Here is an 18,970-nt window from a genome sequence, read left to right on the forward strand (position 1 = left end):
CAATCTACCTATTCAATGCCATTCCTATCAAAATACCAACATCGTACTTTCAAGATTTGGATAAAATGATTCTGCGTTTTGTATGGAACCAGAAAAAAACCTGTATAGCTAAGGCAGTACTTAGTAATAAAAATAAAGCTGGGGGCATCAGCATACCAGATTTTAGGCTGTACTACAAAGCCATAATGGTCAAGACGGCATGGTACTGGCATAAAAATAGAGATATAGACACTTGAAATCCAATAGAAAACCAGGAAATGAAACTAACATCTTACAACCACCTAATCTTTGATAAACCAAACAAGAACATACCTTGGGGGAAAGACTCCCTATTCAATAAATGGTGTTGGGAGAACTGGATATCCACATGTAAAAGACTGAAAATGGACTCACACATTTCCCCACTTACAAAAAGTGATTCAAGACGGATCAGGACTTTAATTTAAGGCACGAAACAATAAAAATCCTCAAAGAAAGCATAGGAAAAACACTGGAAGATACTGGCCTGGGGAAAGACTTCATGAAGAGGACTGCCATGGCAATTGCAACAACAACAAAAATAAACAAATGGGACTTTATTAAACTGAAAAGCTTCTGTACAGCTAAGGAGACACAAGCAAAGCAAATAGACAACCTACATAATGGGAAAGGATATTTGCATATTTTGAAGTAGACAAAAGCTTGATAACTAGGATGTATAGAGAACTCAAATTAATCCATATGAAAAAAGCCAACAATACCATATATCAATGGGCAAGAGACATGAATAGAACCTTCTCTAAAGAAGACAGACGAATGGCTAACAAACGTGAATAAATGTTCATCATCCCTATCTATTAGAGAAATGCAAATCAAAACAACCCTGAGATATCATCTAACCCCAGTGAGAATGGCCCACATCACAAAATCTCAAAACTGCAGATGCTGGCGTGGATGTGGGGAGAAGGGAACACTTTTACACTGCTGGTGGGACTGCAAACTCGTACAGCCTTTTTGGAAGGAAGTATGGAGAAACCTCAAAGCACTCAAGCTAGACCTCCCATTTGATCCTGCAATCCCATTACTGGGCATCTACCCAGAAGGAAAAAAACCTTTTATCATAAGGACACTTGTACTAGACTGTTTATTGCAGCTCAATTTACAATCGCCAAAATGTGGAAACAGCCTAAATGTCCACCAACCCAGGAATGGATTAACAAGCTGTGGTATATGTACACCATGGAATACTATTCAGCCATTAAAAAAAATGGAGACTTTACATCCTTCGTATTAACCTGGATGGACGTGGAAGACATTATTCTTAGTAAAGCATCACAAGAATGGAGAAGCATGAATCCTATGTACTCAATTTTGATATGAGGACAATTAATCACAATTAAGGTCACGGTGGGGGTGGAGGAAGGGGAGAGTAGAGAGAGAAAGAAGGAGGGAGGGTGGGGAAAGGAAGAGCAGAAAGAGGGATGGAGGGAGTGGGGTGGGGCCTTGGTGTGTGCCACACCTTTTGGGGGCAAGACAGGATTGCAAGAGGGACTTTACCTAACAATTGCAATCAGTGAAACCTGGCTTATTATACCCTCAATGAATCCCCAACAATAAAAAAAAAAAAAGAATGGAAGAAAAAGTATCCAATGTACTCAGTACTATTACGAAACCAATATACAATCACCTACACTTTCATATGAAAGATAAAACACAACAATAGCTCAGGATGAAGGAGGGAAGAGAATGAGGGGAGGAGAGGGGGGAAGCTGGGTGGAGGGAGGGTAATCGGTGGGATCTCACCTATGGTGCATATTGTAAGGGTACATGTCAAATCTATTAAGAGTAGAATATAAATGTCTTACCACAATAATTAAGTAAGTGAGGTGAAGGCTATATTAATCAGTTTGATATAAGCATTCCAAATTGTATATAAAATCAGCACATTGTACCCCATAAGTGCATTAATGTACCCAGTTATTATTTAATAAAAAAATTGTTGAGAGGAAAAAAAAAACAATTGCCAAAACGTGGAAACAGCCTAAATACCCACCAACCCAGGAATGGATTAACACCCTTTGGTATATGATGGAGACTTTACACCTTTTGTATTAACCTGGATTGAGGTGGAAAGCATTCTTCTTAGTAAAGTTATCACAAGAATGGGGGGAAAAAATTAAAAGCCATTTTATTTATAATTCTGCCTCCTTAAAATTACACCTATTCTCAAGCCTTCCTGTTCCCTGTATTCCTAACACACCATTTCTTAACATATACACATATACACCATCTTGGTACTCATAAACTTTGGAGTCGAGCATCACTTGACATTATTTGGTCAACTGTTCTAACGGCTGTGGATTGAATTCACTGCATACTTACTATAGACACGCACTCTCTTTCTGTATGCCACATGGGCATTTTCCTATGACAAGCGACATTTCCATAAACAATTTCTACATGTACATTTTCCCTTTTGCTTTCCTTGAGGTAACTTCTAAGGCTTGAGATTACTAGGCCACATGGTATAAGTATTTTCATAGCCTTTTGTGACCCAGGTAGACAGGGCCTGGTACTTACTGTTTGGCTCCAAGTAAGGCCTGTGGTATGGTGTTCCTTGATGTATGCCTGAAGCTCACTCCAAATGTTCAAATAGGACTTCACCCAGTCCACGTGGCGTAAGTCACTTTGTTATAAAACAGAGTGGAAGAGAGAACAGTTAGGATCTAAAATGAAATTTAAAAGCGATTGGGGTAGGGGCCCGTGGTTAACTAATGACTAGGCCTCCAGATCAGCCTGGAGCAATTTTCTTTCTAGCCCAGTCGCTGTAAACAGATTCAGAATAGAACCCTGAAAGGAAGGTGGCCCAGCACTCTCCTGAGGGAGGTGGGCAGGTGGTGGAGTGCCCTGAGCTCTGGGTGTGGACAGAGAGACACCAATGGAACTGAGCTGACTCGGGCTTTGCGTGGTCTCTGCCATCCCTCCCAGGAGGCGACCGTACTGCTCTGACACAAAACGAGAAGCAATATGCTCTCAGGAATGATAATGGTAATAAAGAGGGGGGAAAAGTCATTTGGTTCATACTAAAATAATTTGTTTGAATTATTTGGTTAAAAGGGTAACCGAAGAGGAGAATTTTAGTCATTATGATTGATAACCAAGTTGGTCTTGTAAAAAAAGTTGATTTCTTACAAATGGGTAATGCCCCTTACTTCAAATGGGACATTCATTGAAATTCCCTTAATTTGATACTTGTAATGACAATGCAAGCTAGGCAAGGCATGGCCATTAATTTAATCTCCATTTTATTGAACCAAAAGCTAGTAAAATGCTTACCTTTTTTATAACAGAATTAGCACACAAGATTGAGAGAATCATTAGAAACATTAAACTCACAGATAAGCAAAAATTGTTGCATTTCCTTTTGATAAATTTTATCTACAATATTTTCCCCCACTTTGAATGAAGTAGTGGTAAGTGAGAAAATGATGACATTTGAGTTACCAAAAATTTAATTATGTTCCTGGGCCATTAACCTGAAGGTAATCACTGAAGGAAATCTCTATTATTAAAGCTCTTGCCAATAATGACTTATCTCTAGACTGGTTTTGTTTTGTTTTCCTTGGAAAGCTCCAAGTATCACCAGCATGCTAGAGTGCCATTGTACTAAGGCACGCCTTTTAGAAGAAGTGAAATGGGGAACTAAAGTCATAATTATTCACTCCTCCAACAGGAAAAACATGAATGTGATTTTGTTCTGTATTTTTAGGTTTACTGATTATATAAATCAAATCCATGAAAAATCTCATTGTCACTTGTCTCACGTTCACAGCCAAAACCCAAAAGATTAAGTGTTGCTCCATAGGTCTATCTTGTTAGTTACCTTGGCTTACAAGGGTCTTGGGAGGGTCTTAGCACAGTGCTTTGCACATAGGAAGCAATATATACCACAGCTATTATTATAATACAAAAATTACTTCAATAAAAATGTACATACGTATTTATACATACGGTCATTTAATACACACATATATATGGGGGTATACACGCAACACACATATGTCTGTAGATATTGTGGAAATGGTATGTTGCACACTCAAATATATATTCTATTAAAACATTTACTTCATGAAGGCTACGTTGAACAGTTTGATGAGAATATTTCAGATTGTATATGAAACCTGCACAATGCACCCCTTGATTGCACTAATGTACACAGCTATAATTTAAACAATAAAAATAAATAAATTAAAAAAAACATTTACCAATGGAATAAGTCCAACTCTTTAATAGGCAAATTCATTTTTTTTTTTTTAACCATTACAGTATTCTTTGGACTTGAAGAACATTCCAGCAGAATTTTTAGTAAAGAAAATAACCATATGCAGCCTTTTCACCTGCAGTGAGTCTTTAAGAGGTAACAAAGTGAGCAGAACCCAAATGGACATTTAGGGTCTGCAAGCCCATCCTTGGTTTTCCTTGACCCTGGGACAAGCTATAGTAGGGTAATGCGGATATTAATTATATTGACTCAGAGAGGCCACACCTCTGTAAAGGCAAAATAACCGATTTGTTCTATTCATATATTGAAGAAGAGTCAGCAAGCATTTGAGCCAGTGGTAAGGGTTGTGGAGACATGAGTGCACTGCTCCCAGTCCTTCTGTTTAAATCACAGGGAAGCCCGCCTTTCCACTCCTGCTCCACAGGCCTATCTGCAAAGCAGGCAGCAGTGAGTTGCAAATTACTACAACAGAGAAGGCCTGCAGGTTTGGGTCCACCCACACATGGGTGTGGTGTGTTCTGCTTTTGTCAGGTTACCTGCTTTAGCAGCTCAATGGTGACTGGGGACCAGTTTGACTACTCCTAGCCGCACATGAATGAATCTGCACCACCGGCTGCATTTCCCAGCTTCTCATATAGTCCTCTGGGGATCCACTGAACTTAACTGAGTTGTCTTTGGTGCTGCCAAAAGTACATTTTCTACTTAATAGCTGACATCAAGGGGCAAATTCTGGACTGTCTTTGCATGTGTACAAAAAGGTGGAAAAGCCCAACTCTCTTGGCTGCACTACCACCCAGGGAAAACCACTCACAACCATGGACCAAGTAGGGTCTGGGAGGACAGGTGCTGATGAACTAAGATACAAAGAAAAATGAGCTCCAAGGGTGATATGCAAAAAGGCAAAAACCTAGATGGTCCCTGAGCTGTTCCAAATTGGCACATACACGTATAGGGATATGTGTGTGTCTTCCCATGCAGAGAAAAATAAGTCACTACAGGTGTAGGCTCATGCCAACATAATATATCTGGGTTTTGTAAATTAAGCTTGCTCTTTCTGAAATATCACTGACATGAGAAGGGCAGATCATTCTGCATTTCTGATGCATTTTTCATGCATACGGCACAGTCCTACGGGCTCTACTACAAGGGGTGGCAACATGCTAAGTCTTATCATTGGGCACAATTTCCTCAATACAGTGTTCTGAGTGCAAAGAATATAACTGAACACAACTATTTTAACCAAAGTTCCCTGGGCATGGGAAGAGACCCTAGAAGGGAAAGAGACTCACTGAAGATCGTGGAATTCATAGGCCTGAAAAACCTGCTCTTCCTAACAGCAACAAGATCTGTTTTGCTAACATGGAACCACTAAACTCTGAGGCTGTTTGCTTTTGCTTTTTATTATTTATTTATTTAATTAGTGTTTTGAGACAGATTCTCACTTTGTTGCTCTGGGTAGAGTGCTATGCTGTCATAGCTCACAGCAACCTCAAACTCCTGGGCTCAAGTGATCCTCTCAGCTCAGCCTCCCCAGTAGCTGGGATTACAGGCAACAGCACCTGGCTAGTTTTTCTATTTTTAGTGGAGATGCAGTCTCATTCTTGCTCAGCTGGGCTTGAACTCCTGACTTCAGGTGATCCACCTGTTTCGGCCTCCCAGAGTGCTAGGATTACAGGTATGAGCCCCTGCACCCAGCCTTTTTTGCTTTTTAAATATAACACCTTTATTAAGATATAATTCACATTTCATAAATTCACTCGTTTAAAGTGTATGATTCAATAGTTTAGCTCAATGGAGTGGAGTAATCATCACCACAATTAATTTTAGAACACTTTCATTGTCCCCCAAAGAAGCCTCGCATCCGTTAGTGGTTACTCCCCATTTCCCCCAAGTTTTGTAGGCAGCTGCTAATCTACTTATTTGCCTTTTGTGGAATTCCACGTAGGTGGAATCACACAATACATGGTCTTTTGTGTCTTTCATTCAGTACAATGTTCCTAAGGTGCATCCATATTGCTGCCTGTATCAACACTGCACCCTTTTTATGGCCAAATGATATTTCACTGTGTCGATATAACATATTTTATTTATTTACTCATCAGTTGATCGGCATTTGGGTTGCTTCCATCTTTTGACTGTTATGAATAATGCTGCTGCTATGAGTATCGTGTACAAGCTTTCAGGTGAACATACGTTTTCATTTCTTTTGGTAATATAACCAGAAGTGGAATTGCTGGGGGTGTGGCTACATTTTATAGTAAGAATTGTTATATATTTCTTAATCTGAGTGGTGGACCTATGAGTATTCTTTGTATTATAATTCTTTATTTATTTTATTTATTTATTTTTTTGTAGAGACAGATTGTCACTTTATGGCCCTGGGTAGAGTGCCGTGGCCTCACACAGCTCACAGCAACCTCCAACTCCTGGGCTTAAGTGATTCTCTTGCCTCAGCCTCCCGAGTAGCTGGGACTACAGGCGCCCGCCACAACGCCCGGCTATTTTTTGGTTGCAGTTTGGCTGGGGCTGGGTTTGAACCCTCCACCCTTGGTATATGGGGCTGGCGCCTTACTGACTGAGCCACAGGCGCCACCCTGCATTATAATTCTTTACACCTTACATATATTTTGTAAATATTCTTTTGTATCCACTCAATATTTGTTAAAACCCAAAATTACCTAAAAAAAGTGATGCAAAGTTTGAATATCTAGTATTGGTCAATGACCTGGAACTACAGTAGATATTTATTGATATATTCCATGCAATTTTTTCCATATTCCATATAAAATTTCTTTTATATTGTTATAGATCCTTTTCTTCTGGTTCTTAGTTTAGGTCCCCATTAGTAAAACAATGAGATGAATCAAGGCAATAATCCATGTGATTTGCATCCTTAATTTTCCTTCTGTCTGAGCAGTCTTGGTCAATGGAATGAAACATCCCCAGGAGCCCCTACATTTGCTGACCCATTGTCCCTTCTTCTGTTGCTGTCACCTAAGTGCTCAAAGGGGCATCCACTCTTGATTCCAAGCCAAAAGGCGGTTGAATCTTGCTCCTATAGCAGGCACCTATCACATCACATCTAGCTAGCTGTAACAGGGCAAGGCATGACCTTACCAAAGGAGCAGGAATCTCAGAACACCCCTTACTTAGTTTAGAAGACATTTTTCTGGATATTTCCTCAGCTCCAGGATATTTCATTTGGCCTCTTTTTCCAATCTAACCTCAGTTTAAGTCTCTCTCGGATATTGACCTGCGTTGTAGAATGTAAGGTCCTTTCATGTCCATTCTCCAGGCAAAGTCTCTTAGTCTGGACTCTTCTGTACTTTCAACAGCCCCCTGAATGGCTCCTATTTTGTTTTGTTGTTGTTTGATTTTTGCAGACAGGGTCTCACTCTGTTGTCCTGTCTAGAGTGCAGTGGCATCATCACAGCTCACTGCTACCTCAAAACCCCAGGCTCAAGTGATGCTTCCACCTTGGCTTCCTAAGTAGCTAGGACGATAACAGTTTATTTATTTATTCTTTTCCTTTTTGTAGGGAAGGGGTCTTGCTGTGTTGGCCAGGCTGGTCTGAAATTCCTGGCCTCAAGCCATCTGTCCACCTCAGCTTCACAAAGTGCTAAGACTGCAGGTGAGAGCCACTGTGCTGGCCTTGGTGCTATTCTTTTTTTTTTTCAGTTTTTGGCTGGGGCTGGGTTTGAACCCACCACCTCCGGCATATGGGTCCGGCACCCTACCCGTTTGAGCCACAGGTGCTGCCCCTGGGTGCTATTCTTATCGGTGTCTCACTGCCCCATTGTATTTTATCTTCACTTACTCTCTGGTTTTCCCATCCGTGGCCTGGTTTATTTCTGCTTTGATTTATACTTCATTTCCCGATTCCCTCTTTCTTCCATCTGCTCACCCAACTCTATTTTGATCAATGTAAAAGTTCTGCAGCCATCGAGGGCTGGTCCATCACAAAGCTCTCCTATTACTGTGGAAATATATAATGGAATGGCACATGTTCTAATGGGGACAATTTATTCATTACATGAAAACTAGGGCAGATTTTCAAAAAAATTTATATTATCTGGATAATTCATTCCACTTTCTACTTGACTTTACCTGTAAAGATGGGATTTTACTTTAAGGTTTGCAGTTCATTAGTGAAGATCCTTGGAAAGGAATCAGTAATTAACTATATTCCGTTTTAAGGACAAACATCTGACAAGTGATCAATAGAGAACTTGTTCAGTAAAAGAGGGTACATACCTGTGTTTGTAGTCCTTTAAGACCCTGTTAGTGTAAAAGGTGGCAGCATCATTCATCTCCTTGACATAAGGACCGGGTTTAGGGGACTGAGAAAACAGGACCGTCACCCAAGCATAGAAGGGAAAAAAAAAAAACAGGATAAGAAAGAAAATGCCTTGAAGAAGAAGAAAAGCAATGGAATGTAGACTTGAAAGTTGGAGGCAAATTTTGCTCTGTAAAGGTTAGTAAAAACTTTCCAGAAATCAGAATAGACAGCATTGAACTTTCAATATGAAAAAGCTGACACATTCAGCCTAGAAGGAGCCTTCCTTCTGTGCATTGGACTGTGGGTGAAGGAGCGTGAAGGTAGCTTTGAGGTCTCCAAAATCCTACAAGAATGTGACAAGGTGACGAGGCAACATTCTATCTGGACTCACCACAGCTATCCAGCCGAGGGCAGGGATGCTTTCGCTCACGGCCGAAAGATGATTAAACATGTTACTCCCCCGGTTTCTCTCTCTGAAAGTTTGGATTTCCTGAATCTTTTCTGATATGGGTTTCAGAAGTGTGGCCACTTCATTCTGTAAGCAAACATTGAGGGCTGTTACCACTGGCAGAACAGAAACATAGCACCTTTATCTCCTAATTAGGAATCTTTAGAGAACCTACCATTTGTCAAGGTGTCTAAAAGAAACAAAACAATCATTTTTCAGGATAAAATGTTTGTTTCCTTTGTTATGGTAATGTTATACTTTTTATTTGTGGAAGTATGAAAACTGCAGATATTTAACGTTACTTTCTTAATTTAACATTATTAATGCCTTTTGAGACATGCAAAAACCCAGTAGTAGGCTACAGCCCCAATTTTGGAGACTCTTGCATGGATCAGAGTGAAATTGAGTGTGGATTAGTTATATCTACAAATGGAATACACAGATTACACACTGCAAAAACACAGGTGCAAAGTCACGTGTGTGTGCGAGGTTAGTAAAACGATGTCTTCCTATTCCTGTGGGAACACGATGTACAAGAGGGTCCTGGGTTTTACCAGTTTCCATAATCCATGTGAAAAAGTGGAAATCTTTCATCAAGGCTTTTTTTTTTTTTTTTTCATCAAGGCTTTGTTGTTTTTTTGAGACAGAGTCTCACTCTGTCACCCTTGGTAGAGTGCTGTGGTGTCACAGCTCACAGTAACCTCAAACTCCTGGGCTCAAGCCATCCTCTGTCTCAGCCTCTCAAGTAACTGACTGGGACTACAGGCACCTGCCGCGTGCCTGGTTGTCTTTCTTTCTCTCTCTCTCTTTCTTTTCTTTCTTTTTTTTTTTTTTCCTCTCTCTCTCTCTTTCTTTTCTTTCTTTTTCTTTCTTTCTCTCTCTCTCTCTCTTTCTTTCTTTCTTTTGTAGTAGAGATGGGGTCTGATTTTGCTCAGGCTGGTCTCCAACTGCCGAGCTCTGGTGATCCACCCACCTCGGCCTCCCAGAGTGCTGGGATTACATGCATGAGACGCCGCACCTGGCCATCAAGGCTCTTTTTACAAAAATGTGCTGATTATAACATTTATGGTGACCTCAGTCTGGTTTGGTGTTCTGTGTTGTCTCCTGTCCACTTGGCCTGTGACTACTGGTCACATCTGACTAATTCATCAACTCTGAATTGTAAGACTTCTCTAGTCAGATTAAAAAAAAATGACTATCAAAATTATGGGAGCCGAGTCATGAAGTATCACAGAGACAGGGACACTAGAATAGCACAGCTGCTTTAAACATCTCTTTAGCATTCTCTGATTTCTTTAGGTAAAGAGCAGATACAAAGTTGTTTATTTAATTTTTCTTTTGTGCTCCCAAGAAATAGCAAAGTCCTATACTTTGGCTTTGTGAAAGCTGTTGAGGAGCTTTAAGTAGTATTTTAATAAATACTTTCCCCAAAAGCATACATTGGGGAAAAGAATCCATGTTTTATAAATGGTGCTGGGAGAACTGTTTACTCACGTCCAAAAGACTGAAACTGGATGTCTCTCACACTTACAAAAATTAACTCACAATGGATAACAGACTTAAATCTAATACATGAAACTATAAAAACTCCAGAAGAAAGTGTGGGGAAAAACTCTGAATTTCCTGGGTAGGAAAAGAATTTATAAAGAGGGAGAGAGAAGGGGGAAGGGAATAGGGGTACTCCTGCTTAATAGGCACAATGTTAGGGTGTCTGGCACACCTCTTGGGGGTGGGCATAATTATAAGAGGGACTCTACCTAACAAATGCAAACATTGTAACCTATTTCTTTGTACCCTCAAATTAACCTGAAATAAAAATTAAAAATAAAAAAATAATAAAAAATAAATACTCCAGTAAAATAAAAAGAGAATTTATGAAGAAAATCCCATTGGTAACTGCCATCAACAACAAAATTAAATCAACGGGACCTATGAAGTTAAAAAGCTTCAGCACAGGTAAGGACACAATCAACAAAGCAAACGGGTAACCTTCAGAGTGGGAGAAGATATTTGCATGCTGTGAATCTGACAGAGGGCTAATCACCAGTCTACAAAGAACTCAAGCAAATCAACAAGAAAAGAACAAACCACCCCATTAATAACTGGGCAAGAGATATGAATAGAATCTTTTCTCATGAGGACATTCAAATGGCCAACAAACACATGAAAAAATGCTCATTGTACCTAATCATCAGAGAAATGCAAATCAAATCCACTTTGAGATATTACCTAACCCTAGTGGGAATGGCCCACATCACAAGGTCCCAAAGCAATAGATGCTGGCATGGGTGTGGAGAGAAGGGCACACTCATGCATTGTTGGTGGGATCACAAACTAGTAGAGCCTTTATGGAAAGAAGTGTGGAGTGGAGAATCCTCGAAGAACTAAAAGAGGACCTTCCATTTGATCCTGTAATCCCATTACTAGGTATCCACCCCAAAGAAAAAGTCATTTTACCATAAGGATATTGGCACTCAAATGTTTATAGCAGCTAAAGCAAAGATGTGGAAACAACCCAAGTGTTTGTCAACCCATGAATGGACTGATGAACTGTGGTATATGTATACCATACACCAAGTATTCATCGACACATGAATAGACTGATAAACTGTGGTATATGTATACCATGGAATACTTACTATTCAGCCATAAAAAGATGGAGACTTTGTATCTTTCATAACAACCTGGAAATATCTGGAGAACATTCTCCTCAGTAAAGTATCACAAGAATGCAAAATCAAGCATCCCATGCACTCAATACTAAGCTGAAAATAGAAGATTCACAATTACAGGCCCACATGAGAGAAAAACTCAATTAAATTCAAGAAGGAAGGAGGGGAGGAGGGGAGGACGTGAGAAGGGTCCCGCAGGTCAATGTATAGGCGTATGGAACACTTCTTGGATGAGGGACACAACTACAATGTGGACTTTACCTTACAAATGCACACAATACAACCTAATATATGTACCCCTGTATTAACCCAAAATAAAAAAATTGTTATATCACTAAAAGAAATCTTGTTTGCAGGAGGTAAAACAGAAAAGCTCCTTAGAGCTCCTTAATTTCTTCAACTGAGACTTCAGAGCAATGATTCCGGGCTTGGCTACATGTCAGGATTCTACCCCCATACCTCTAAAGATCTGATTTAACTGGTCTGGAGGTGACCAGGGTGGGAGTAGGGGATTAGAAAAACTCTCCTGGTGATTTTAATTACTACTACAGTGGTGGCTTCATACCTCAAAGGAGAGTTTTTTTTTCCAGGGACAAAAAACCATTAGAGAAGCAACCTCAAACTCCTGGGTTCATGCAACCCTCTTGCCTCCGCCTCCCAAGTAGCTGAGACTACAGGTCCCCACCATAACTTCCAGCTAGTTTTTCTATTTTTTTAGTAGAGACAGGGTCTTGTTCATGCTCAGGCTGGTCTCAAACTCCTGACCTGAAGTAATCCACTAACCTTGGCCTCCCAGAGTGCTAGGATCACAGGTGTAAGCCACCGTGCCAAAGAGCTCAGGTTTTGGAATGACATTTCTTGGGTTCAAGTTTTGCTCTACAGTGTACTACATAAGTTCTGAGACTGTACACAAATTACCAAACTTGTCCAAGATTCTATTATCTCCTCTGCAAAACAGGGCTGACAACAGAACCCACTCAACAGGAAAGTTTTGAGGAATTATGAGAGAGCATGTCTGTGCTTGGGAAAGGGTCAGGTTCACTGTGACTGCTCAAAAGATAGCTGGTGATCTCCAAGGGATCTGCCATTTAAAAAGTCTCTGACTAAATTTGTTGACCAGCTCTTTGCTACCACTTACATGTGACCACAAGGAGAGCAATTTCCTAACAGAGATATGCAGACCAACAAAGGCTAATTTTTGTTTGGGGGAAATGAAAAGAAATATAGGGGAAAAAAGCAAAATTTTCTCAAAGTTCTCAGTGGACATTTAAATAATTCCACATTGAAGGAGGAGAACAAAAGTTTGCTGCAGAAGCTAGCCAGGTCTTGTGGAAAACTCATGAATATTCTTCTGCCTTCTCTCTTTCCTTTCTGATCATTACAAAGCAAAGGCCTGGGGGGCAGAGACAAGATGGCTGACTGAAGCCAGCTTTCCACAGAGGCTCTCATCCAGAAGGAGAGTTAAAGGACAGAAATTTAGCAAGTATCCTGGTGGATTAGAGCTGCACCAAGAGAGAAGGTTGAAGAATGCACATTAACCCCACTGAGGTGAGCTGCAACCCCAAGGATATAAACAAAAGGTACAAAATCCATCACCAAGCGGACGGGAGTCCCCTCCCCCATTAGCATGGCTTGGAGTGCCCCACAAACAAACGAGCAGAGTTCAAAGGTCCTCCCACTACACTCCACGGGAGAGACCCTCTACAAACTGGACGTACTTCCCCTAGTAGGGTGCCATGGCATTCTCCTGCCAGGCATAAAACTGTATAAAACTATATATATTCTCTACCTGCAAATCTGAGCTCCCAGCACTCCCTTCCACTCTCACTCTGAGGTCTGGAGGCCTGTCCCTCAGGAGTCCAGATTCTTGGGTGATTTCTCGAGGGGTGTGGACAGGGCCTAAACTGCAGCTGGTCAGTGCTGTCTCTGGGGCATGGTAGTGAGGAGAGGATGGTTGGCCGAGAGGGAACCACGCTGGAGTGGCGGTACCCCGAAGCGCAGAGCAGCAGTCATCTTTTAGCAACAATAGGGCTCACTACCTGGTATTCTGAAGCCACACCGCCTGTCTCCCTGGGCAACCACAGAAGGCCAGGCATCTACTCAGGTGGCAACCACCACGGAACAGATCTGGAACGGAAATACAGGCCATGTGAGTAAAGGGTTTGCCTGAGGCGGTACCGGCCTGGATAGAGCACAGAAGTTCCCAGGGCGGGGATGACCCAGAGGACTGCTTTACTGAGCCTAAGCACCCGGCCCTCAGGGGATCGTCAGCCTATAGATAAAGAAAGACAGAAGGCTAGAACTGACAGGTAACAGAATACAAACCTGCAGGAGCAAAGACAGGGACTGAGGTGCAGGCTCTGGGAACTCAAAACAGCTTCTCTTCTGCAGGGGAATTTAGCAGGGACAGAAACAAATTCCTGCAAAGTTGTTCTGTTCTGTTCTGTCAGTAACATCAATCAGGGGCGGGGCTGGAACTGAGTGAACACACCCCAGCCTTGATCAAGCGCCTGAGGTTGTGAGGCCTCACCTCCCCCTGCTAGATAGAGGCAGAGCACAGCAGCCTGGCTAAGAAGAAACAGATTTCTTTGTGATTCAGGCAGGTGCAAACCCCTGGAGTATGTGTCCACTACAGGTAAGTGGGTCAAAGCCCTGCAGGACTACCAGTGACTGGGTGTGACAGAGGTGCAAGGCGGGGAAGGAGGCATCAACCTTCCCAGACTGATGTATTTGCTGGGTGGGTCCTCCTGATTCCATGGAGTGCTGGAGCAAGCCATATCAGAGTAGTCACCAGACCCCTGCGATCCAGTTGCCGGAGACCTTTTAAACTCTTCCACCCGAGACAGGTGCTCACTGAGACAACTGATTTGGACCTTTTGAATTGAGCCAATCGCCTGAGGACTATTCAGGTGGTGCCCTGGGTGTGTGGTTGTAGGAAGGCTTGATTTTCCTTTTCCAATTGTTGCCTCTGTGTGTGGGGGGGTGACTTAATTGCTGGTATTTCTCCACAGATGAGACTTCAACCCAGAGTAACTGTTTCACTAGGGTCGAACAGAGACCAGCTGAAAACAAGACAGAACCACTTAGCCCCACCACACCAAACAGGTCCCCAGTTTTTCAGGCCATAGCACTGTACGGGTCCTCAACAAAGCTCCAGGGGAAAAATCAAATGGTGTAAAACAATTATGGGGCGGAATCAGTGGAAAAACTCTGGTAACATGAATAACCAGAATAGATCAACACTCCCAAGGAAAGATATGCCAGATGTAACTGAAGATCCCATTCATAAACAGCTGGCCAAGATGTCAGAAATCGAATTCAGAATTTGGATTGCAAACAAGATTAATAAAATGGAGGAAAATTTGGAATTAAAAATTTGAGCAGCAACTCAAAAGTCAGAAGTAGATTTTTGAGGAGAAATTCAAAAGTTGTCTCAAGAATTTAACGAATTTAAAGACAAAACCACCAAAGATTTTGACGCACTGAAGCAAGAATTTGCAGCCCTCAAAGATCTCAAAAATACAGTAGAAGCCCTCAGTAACAGAATGGAGCAAGCAGAAGAAAGTATTTCTGACATTGAAGACAAAGCCTTTGAACGCTCCAAAACTCTCAAAGAGGAAGAGAAATGGAGAGCACAAACGGATCATTCTCTCAGAGAGCTCTGGGATAATTCAAAGAAGGCTAATATGCCTCATTGGAATCCCTGAAAGTGATGAAGTGGCCTCGCAAGGCACAGAGGCCCTTCTCCATAAAATTATGAAAGAGAATTTTCCAGACATGCCAAGAGATTCTGAAATTCAGATAGCAGACAGTTTCAGAACCCCAGCATGACTCAATCCCAATAAGACACCCCCCCAGGCATATCATAATTAACTTCACTAAAGTTGATATGAAGGAGAAAATTCTGAAAGCAGCCAGACGTAAGAAATCCATAACCTACAAAGGGAAGAATATTAGAATGACTGCAGATCTCTCTGCTGAAACTTTTCATGCCAGAAGAGGGTGGTCATCGACTTTTAATCTCCTAAAGCAAAATAACTTTCAACCCCAGATCCTGTATCCAACTAAACTGAGTTTCATTTATGATGGAGAAATTAAATACTTTAATGACATTCATATGTTGAAGAAATTTGCCATAACCAAACCAGTTCTTCAGGATATTCTCAGACCTATCCTCCATAATGATCAGCGAAATCCTCTACCACAAAAGTAAACTCACTCAGAAACTTTTGATCAAACTCCAACTTCCACAGTGGCGAAAGGATTAAAAATGTCCACTGAACTTTCGAAAAACTCTATACCCAAAATTTTATCAGACTTATCAATATTCTCCATTAATGTGAATGGCTTAAACTGTCCTCTAAAGAGGCACAGGTTGGCTGACCAGATACAAAAACTCAGGCCAGATATTTGTTGCATACAAGAGTCACATCTTACCTTAAAAGATAAATATAGACTCACGGTGAAAGGATGGTCATCCATATTTCAGGCAAATGGTAACCAGAAAAAAGCAGGTGTTGCAATTCCATTTGCAGCTACAATAGGCTTTAAACCAACAAAAATAAGGAAAGATAAGAATGGTCACTTCATATTTGTTAAGGGTAACACTCAATATGATGAGATTTCAATTATTAATATCTACGCACCCAACCAGAATGCATGTAAGAGAAACTCTAACAGACATGAGCAACTTGATTTCCTCCAGCTCCGTAATAGTTGGAGATTTCAACACTCCTTGATCAGTGTTGGATCAATCCTCCAATAAGAAGATGAGCAAAGGAATTTTAGATTTAAACCTAACCATCCAAAATTTGGATTTAGCAGACATCTACAGAACATTTCATCCCCCCAAAACTGAATACACATACTTCTCATCAGCCCATGGAACATACTCCAAAACCAATCACATCTTAGGTCACAAGTCTAACCTCAATAAATTTAAAGGAATAGAAATTATTCCTTCCATCTTCTCGGACCACCGTGGAATAAAAATTGAACTCAGTAACAACAGGAATCTGCATACTCATACAAAACCATGGAAGTTAAATAACCTTATGCTGAATGATAGCTGGGTTAGAGATGAGATTAAGAAGGAAATTGCCAAATTTTTGGAACAAAACGACAATGAAGACAATGAAGAATTATCAGAACCTCAGGGATACTGCAAAGGCAGTCCTAACAGGGAAATTTATAGCACGGCAAGCCTTCCTCAAAGAGAGGAAGTTAACAACTTAATGGAACATCTCACGCAACTGGAAAAGAAAGAATATTCCAACCCCAAACCCAGTAGAAGAAAAGAAATAACCAAAATTAGAGCAGAATTAAATGAAATTGAAAACAAAAGAAGTATACAACAGATCAATAAATCAAAATGTTGGTTTTTTGAAAAGGTCAATAAAATAGATAAACTTTTTGGTAACCTAACCAGGAAAAAAAGAGTAAAATCTCTAATCTCATCAATCAGAAACGACAAAGACGAAATAACAACAGACTCCTCAAAAATTCAAAAAATCCTTAATGACTATTACAAGAAACTTTATTCTCAGAAATAGGAAAATCTGAAGGAAATTGACCAATACTTGAAAGCACGGCACCTTCCAAGACTTAGCCAGAATCAAGTGGAAATGTTGAACAGGCCAATATCAAGTTCTGAAATAGCATCAACTATACAAAATCTCCCTAAAAAGAAAAGCCCAGGACCAGATGGCTTTATGTCAGAATTCTACCAAACCTTTAAAGAAGAACTAGTACCTATATTACTAAACCTCTTCCAAAATATAGAAAAAGAAGGAAGACTACCCAACAAGTTCTATGAAGCAAACATCATCCTGATCCCCAAACCAGGAAAAGACCCAACAAGAAAAGAAAATTATAGACCAATATCACTAATGAATATAGATGCAAAAATATTCAACAAGATCCTAATGAACAGAATCCAGCAACACGTCAAACAAATTATACATCATGACCAAGTCGGTTTTATCACAGGGTCTCAAGGCTGGTTCAATATACGTAAATCTGTAAGTATAATTCAGCACATAAACAAATTAAAAAACAAAGACCATATGATTCTCTCAATTGATACAGAAAAAGCTTTTGATAATATCCAGCATCCCTTCATGATCAGAACACTTAAGAAAATTGGCATAGAAGGGACATTTCTTAAACTGATAGAGGCCATCTACAGCAAACCCACAGCCAATATTGTATTGAATGGAGTTAAACTGAAATCATTTCCAGTCAGATCAGGAACCAGACAAGGCTGCCCACTGTCTCCACTGCTCTTTAACATTGTCATGGAAGTTTTAGCCACCGCAATTAGGGAAGAAAAGGCGATCAAGATTATCCATGTAGGGTCAGAAGAGATCAAACTTTTGCTCTTTGCAGATGATATGATTGTGTATCTGGAAAACACCAAGGATTCTACTACAAAACTCTTAGAAGTGATCAAGGAATACAGCAGTGTCTCAGGTTACAAAATCAACATTCATAAATCAGTAACCTTTATACATACCAACAATAGTCAAGCTGAAAAAATAGTTAAGGACTCTATTACACTCACAGTAGTGCCAAAGAAGATGACATATTTGGGAGTTTATCTAACAAAGGACCTGAAAGATCTCTACAAAGAGAACTATGAAACTCTAAGAAAAGAAATAGCTGAAGATGTTAACAAATGGAAAAACATAACATGCTCATGGCTGGGAAGAATCAACATTGTTAAAATGTCCATAATACCCAAAGCAATATACAATTTTAATGCAATCCCTATTAAAGTTCCACTGTCATACTTTAACGATCTTGAAAATAATACTTAGTTTTATATGGAATCAGAAAAAACCTCAAATAGCCAAGACATTATTCAGAAATAAAAACAAAGCAGGAGACCTGCTACCAGACCTCAGACTATACTATAAATCGATAGTGATCAAAACAGCATGGTACTGGCACAAAGACAGAGAAGTACATGTCTGGAACAGGATAGAGAACCAAGAGATGAATCCAGCTACTTACCGTTATTTGATCTTTGACAAGCCAATTAAAAACATTCAGTGGGGAAAAGATTCCCTATTTAACAAATGGTGCTGGGTGAACTGGCTGACAACCCGTAGAAGACTGAAACTGGACCCACACCTTTCACCATTAACTAAGATAGACTCTCACTAAAGATTTAAACTTAAGACATGAAACTATAAAAATACTAGAAGAGAGTGCAGGGAAAACCCTTGAAGAAATTGGTCTGGGTGAGTATTTTATGAGGAGGACCCCCTGGGCAATTGGAGCAGCTTCAAAAATACACTACTGGGACC

General features: G+C 40.5%; 1 protein-coding gene across 2 annotated transcripts in view; it reads right to left on the reverse strand.

Annotated features, from left to right (window-relative positions):
- The window catches only part of CAP2 (cyclase associated actin cytoskeleton regulatory protein 2), a 187,813-nt gene that overhangs the window by 66,611 nt on the left and 102,232 nt on the right, over positions 1 to 18,970 (reverse strand). For both annotated transcript variants that reach the window (XM_053602229.1, XM_053602230.1), the window contains 3 exons: positions 8,932 to 9,075; positions 8,516 to 8,601; positions 2,560 to 2,665 (listed from right to left, as the gene is read on the reverse strand). In XM_053602229.1, the coding sequence (XP_053458204.1) occupies positions 2,560 to 2,665; positions 8,516 to 8,601; positions 8,932 to 9,075 (336 nt within the window). The remainder of the gene's footprint in view (positions 1 to 2,559; positions 2,666 to 8,515; positions 8,602 to 8,931; positions 9,076 to 18,970) is intronic.

This window comes from Nycticebus coucang, chromosome 9 (genome assembly GCF_027406575.1).
Source record: "Nycticebus coucang isolate mNycCou1 chromosome 9, mNycCou1.pri, whole genome shotgun sequence".
NCBI lineage: Eukaryota > Metazoa > Chordata > Mammalia > Primates > Lorisidae > Nycticebus > Nycticebus coucang.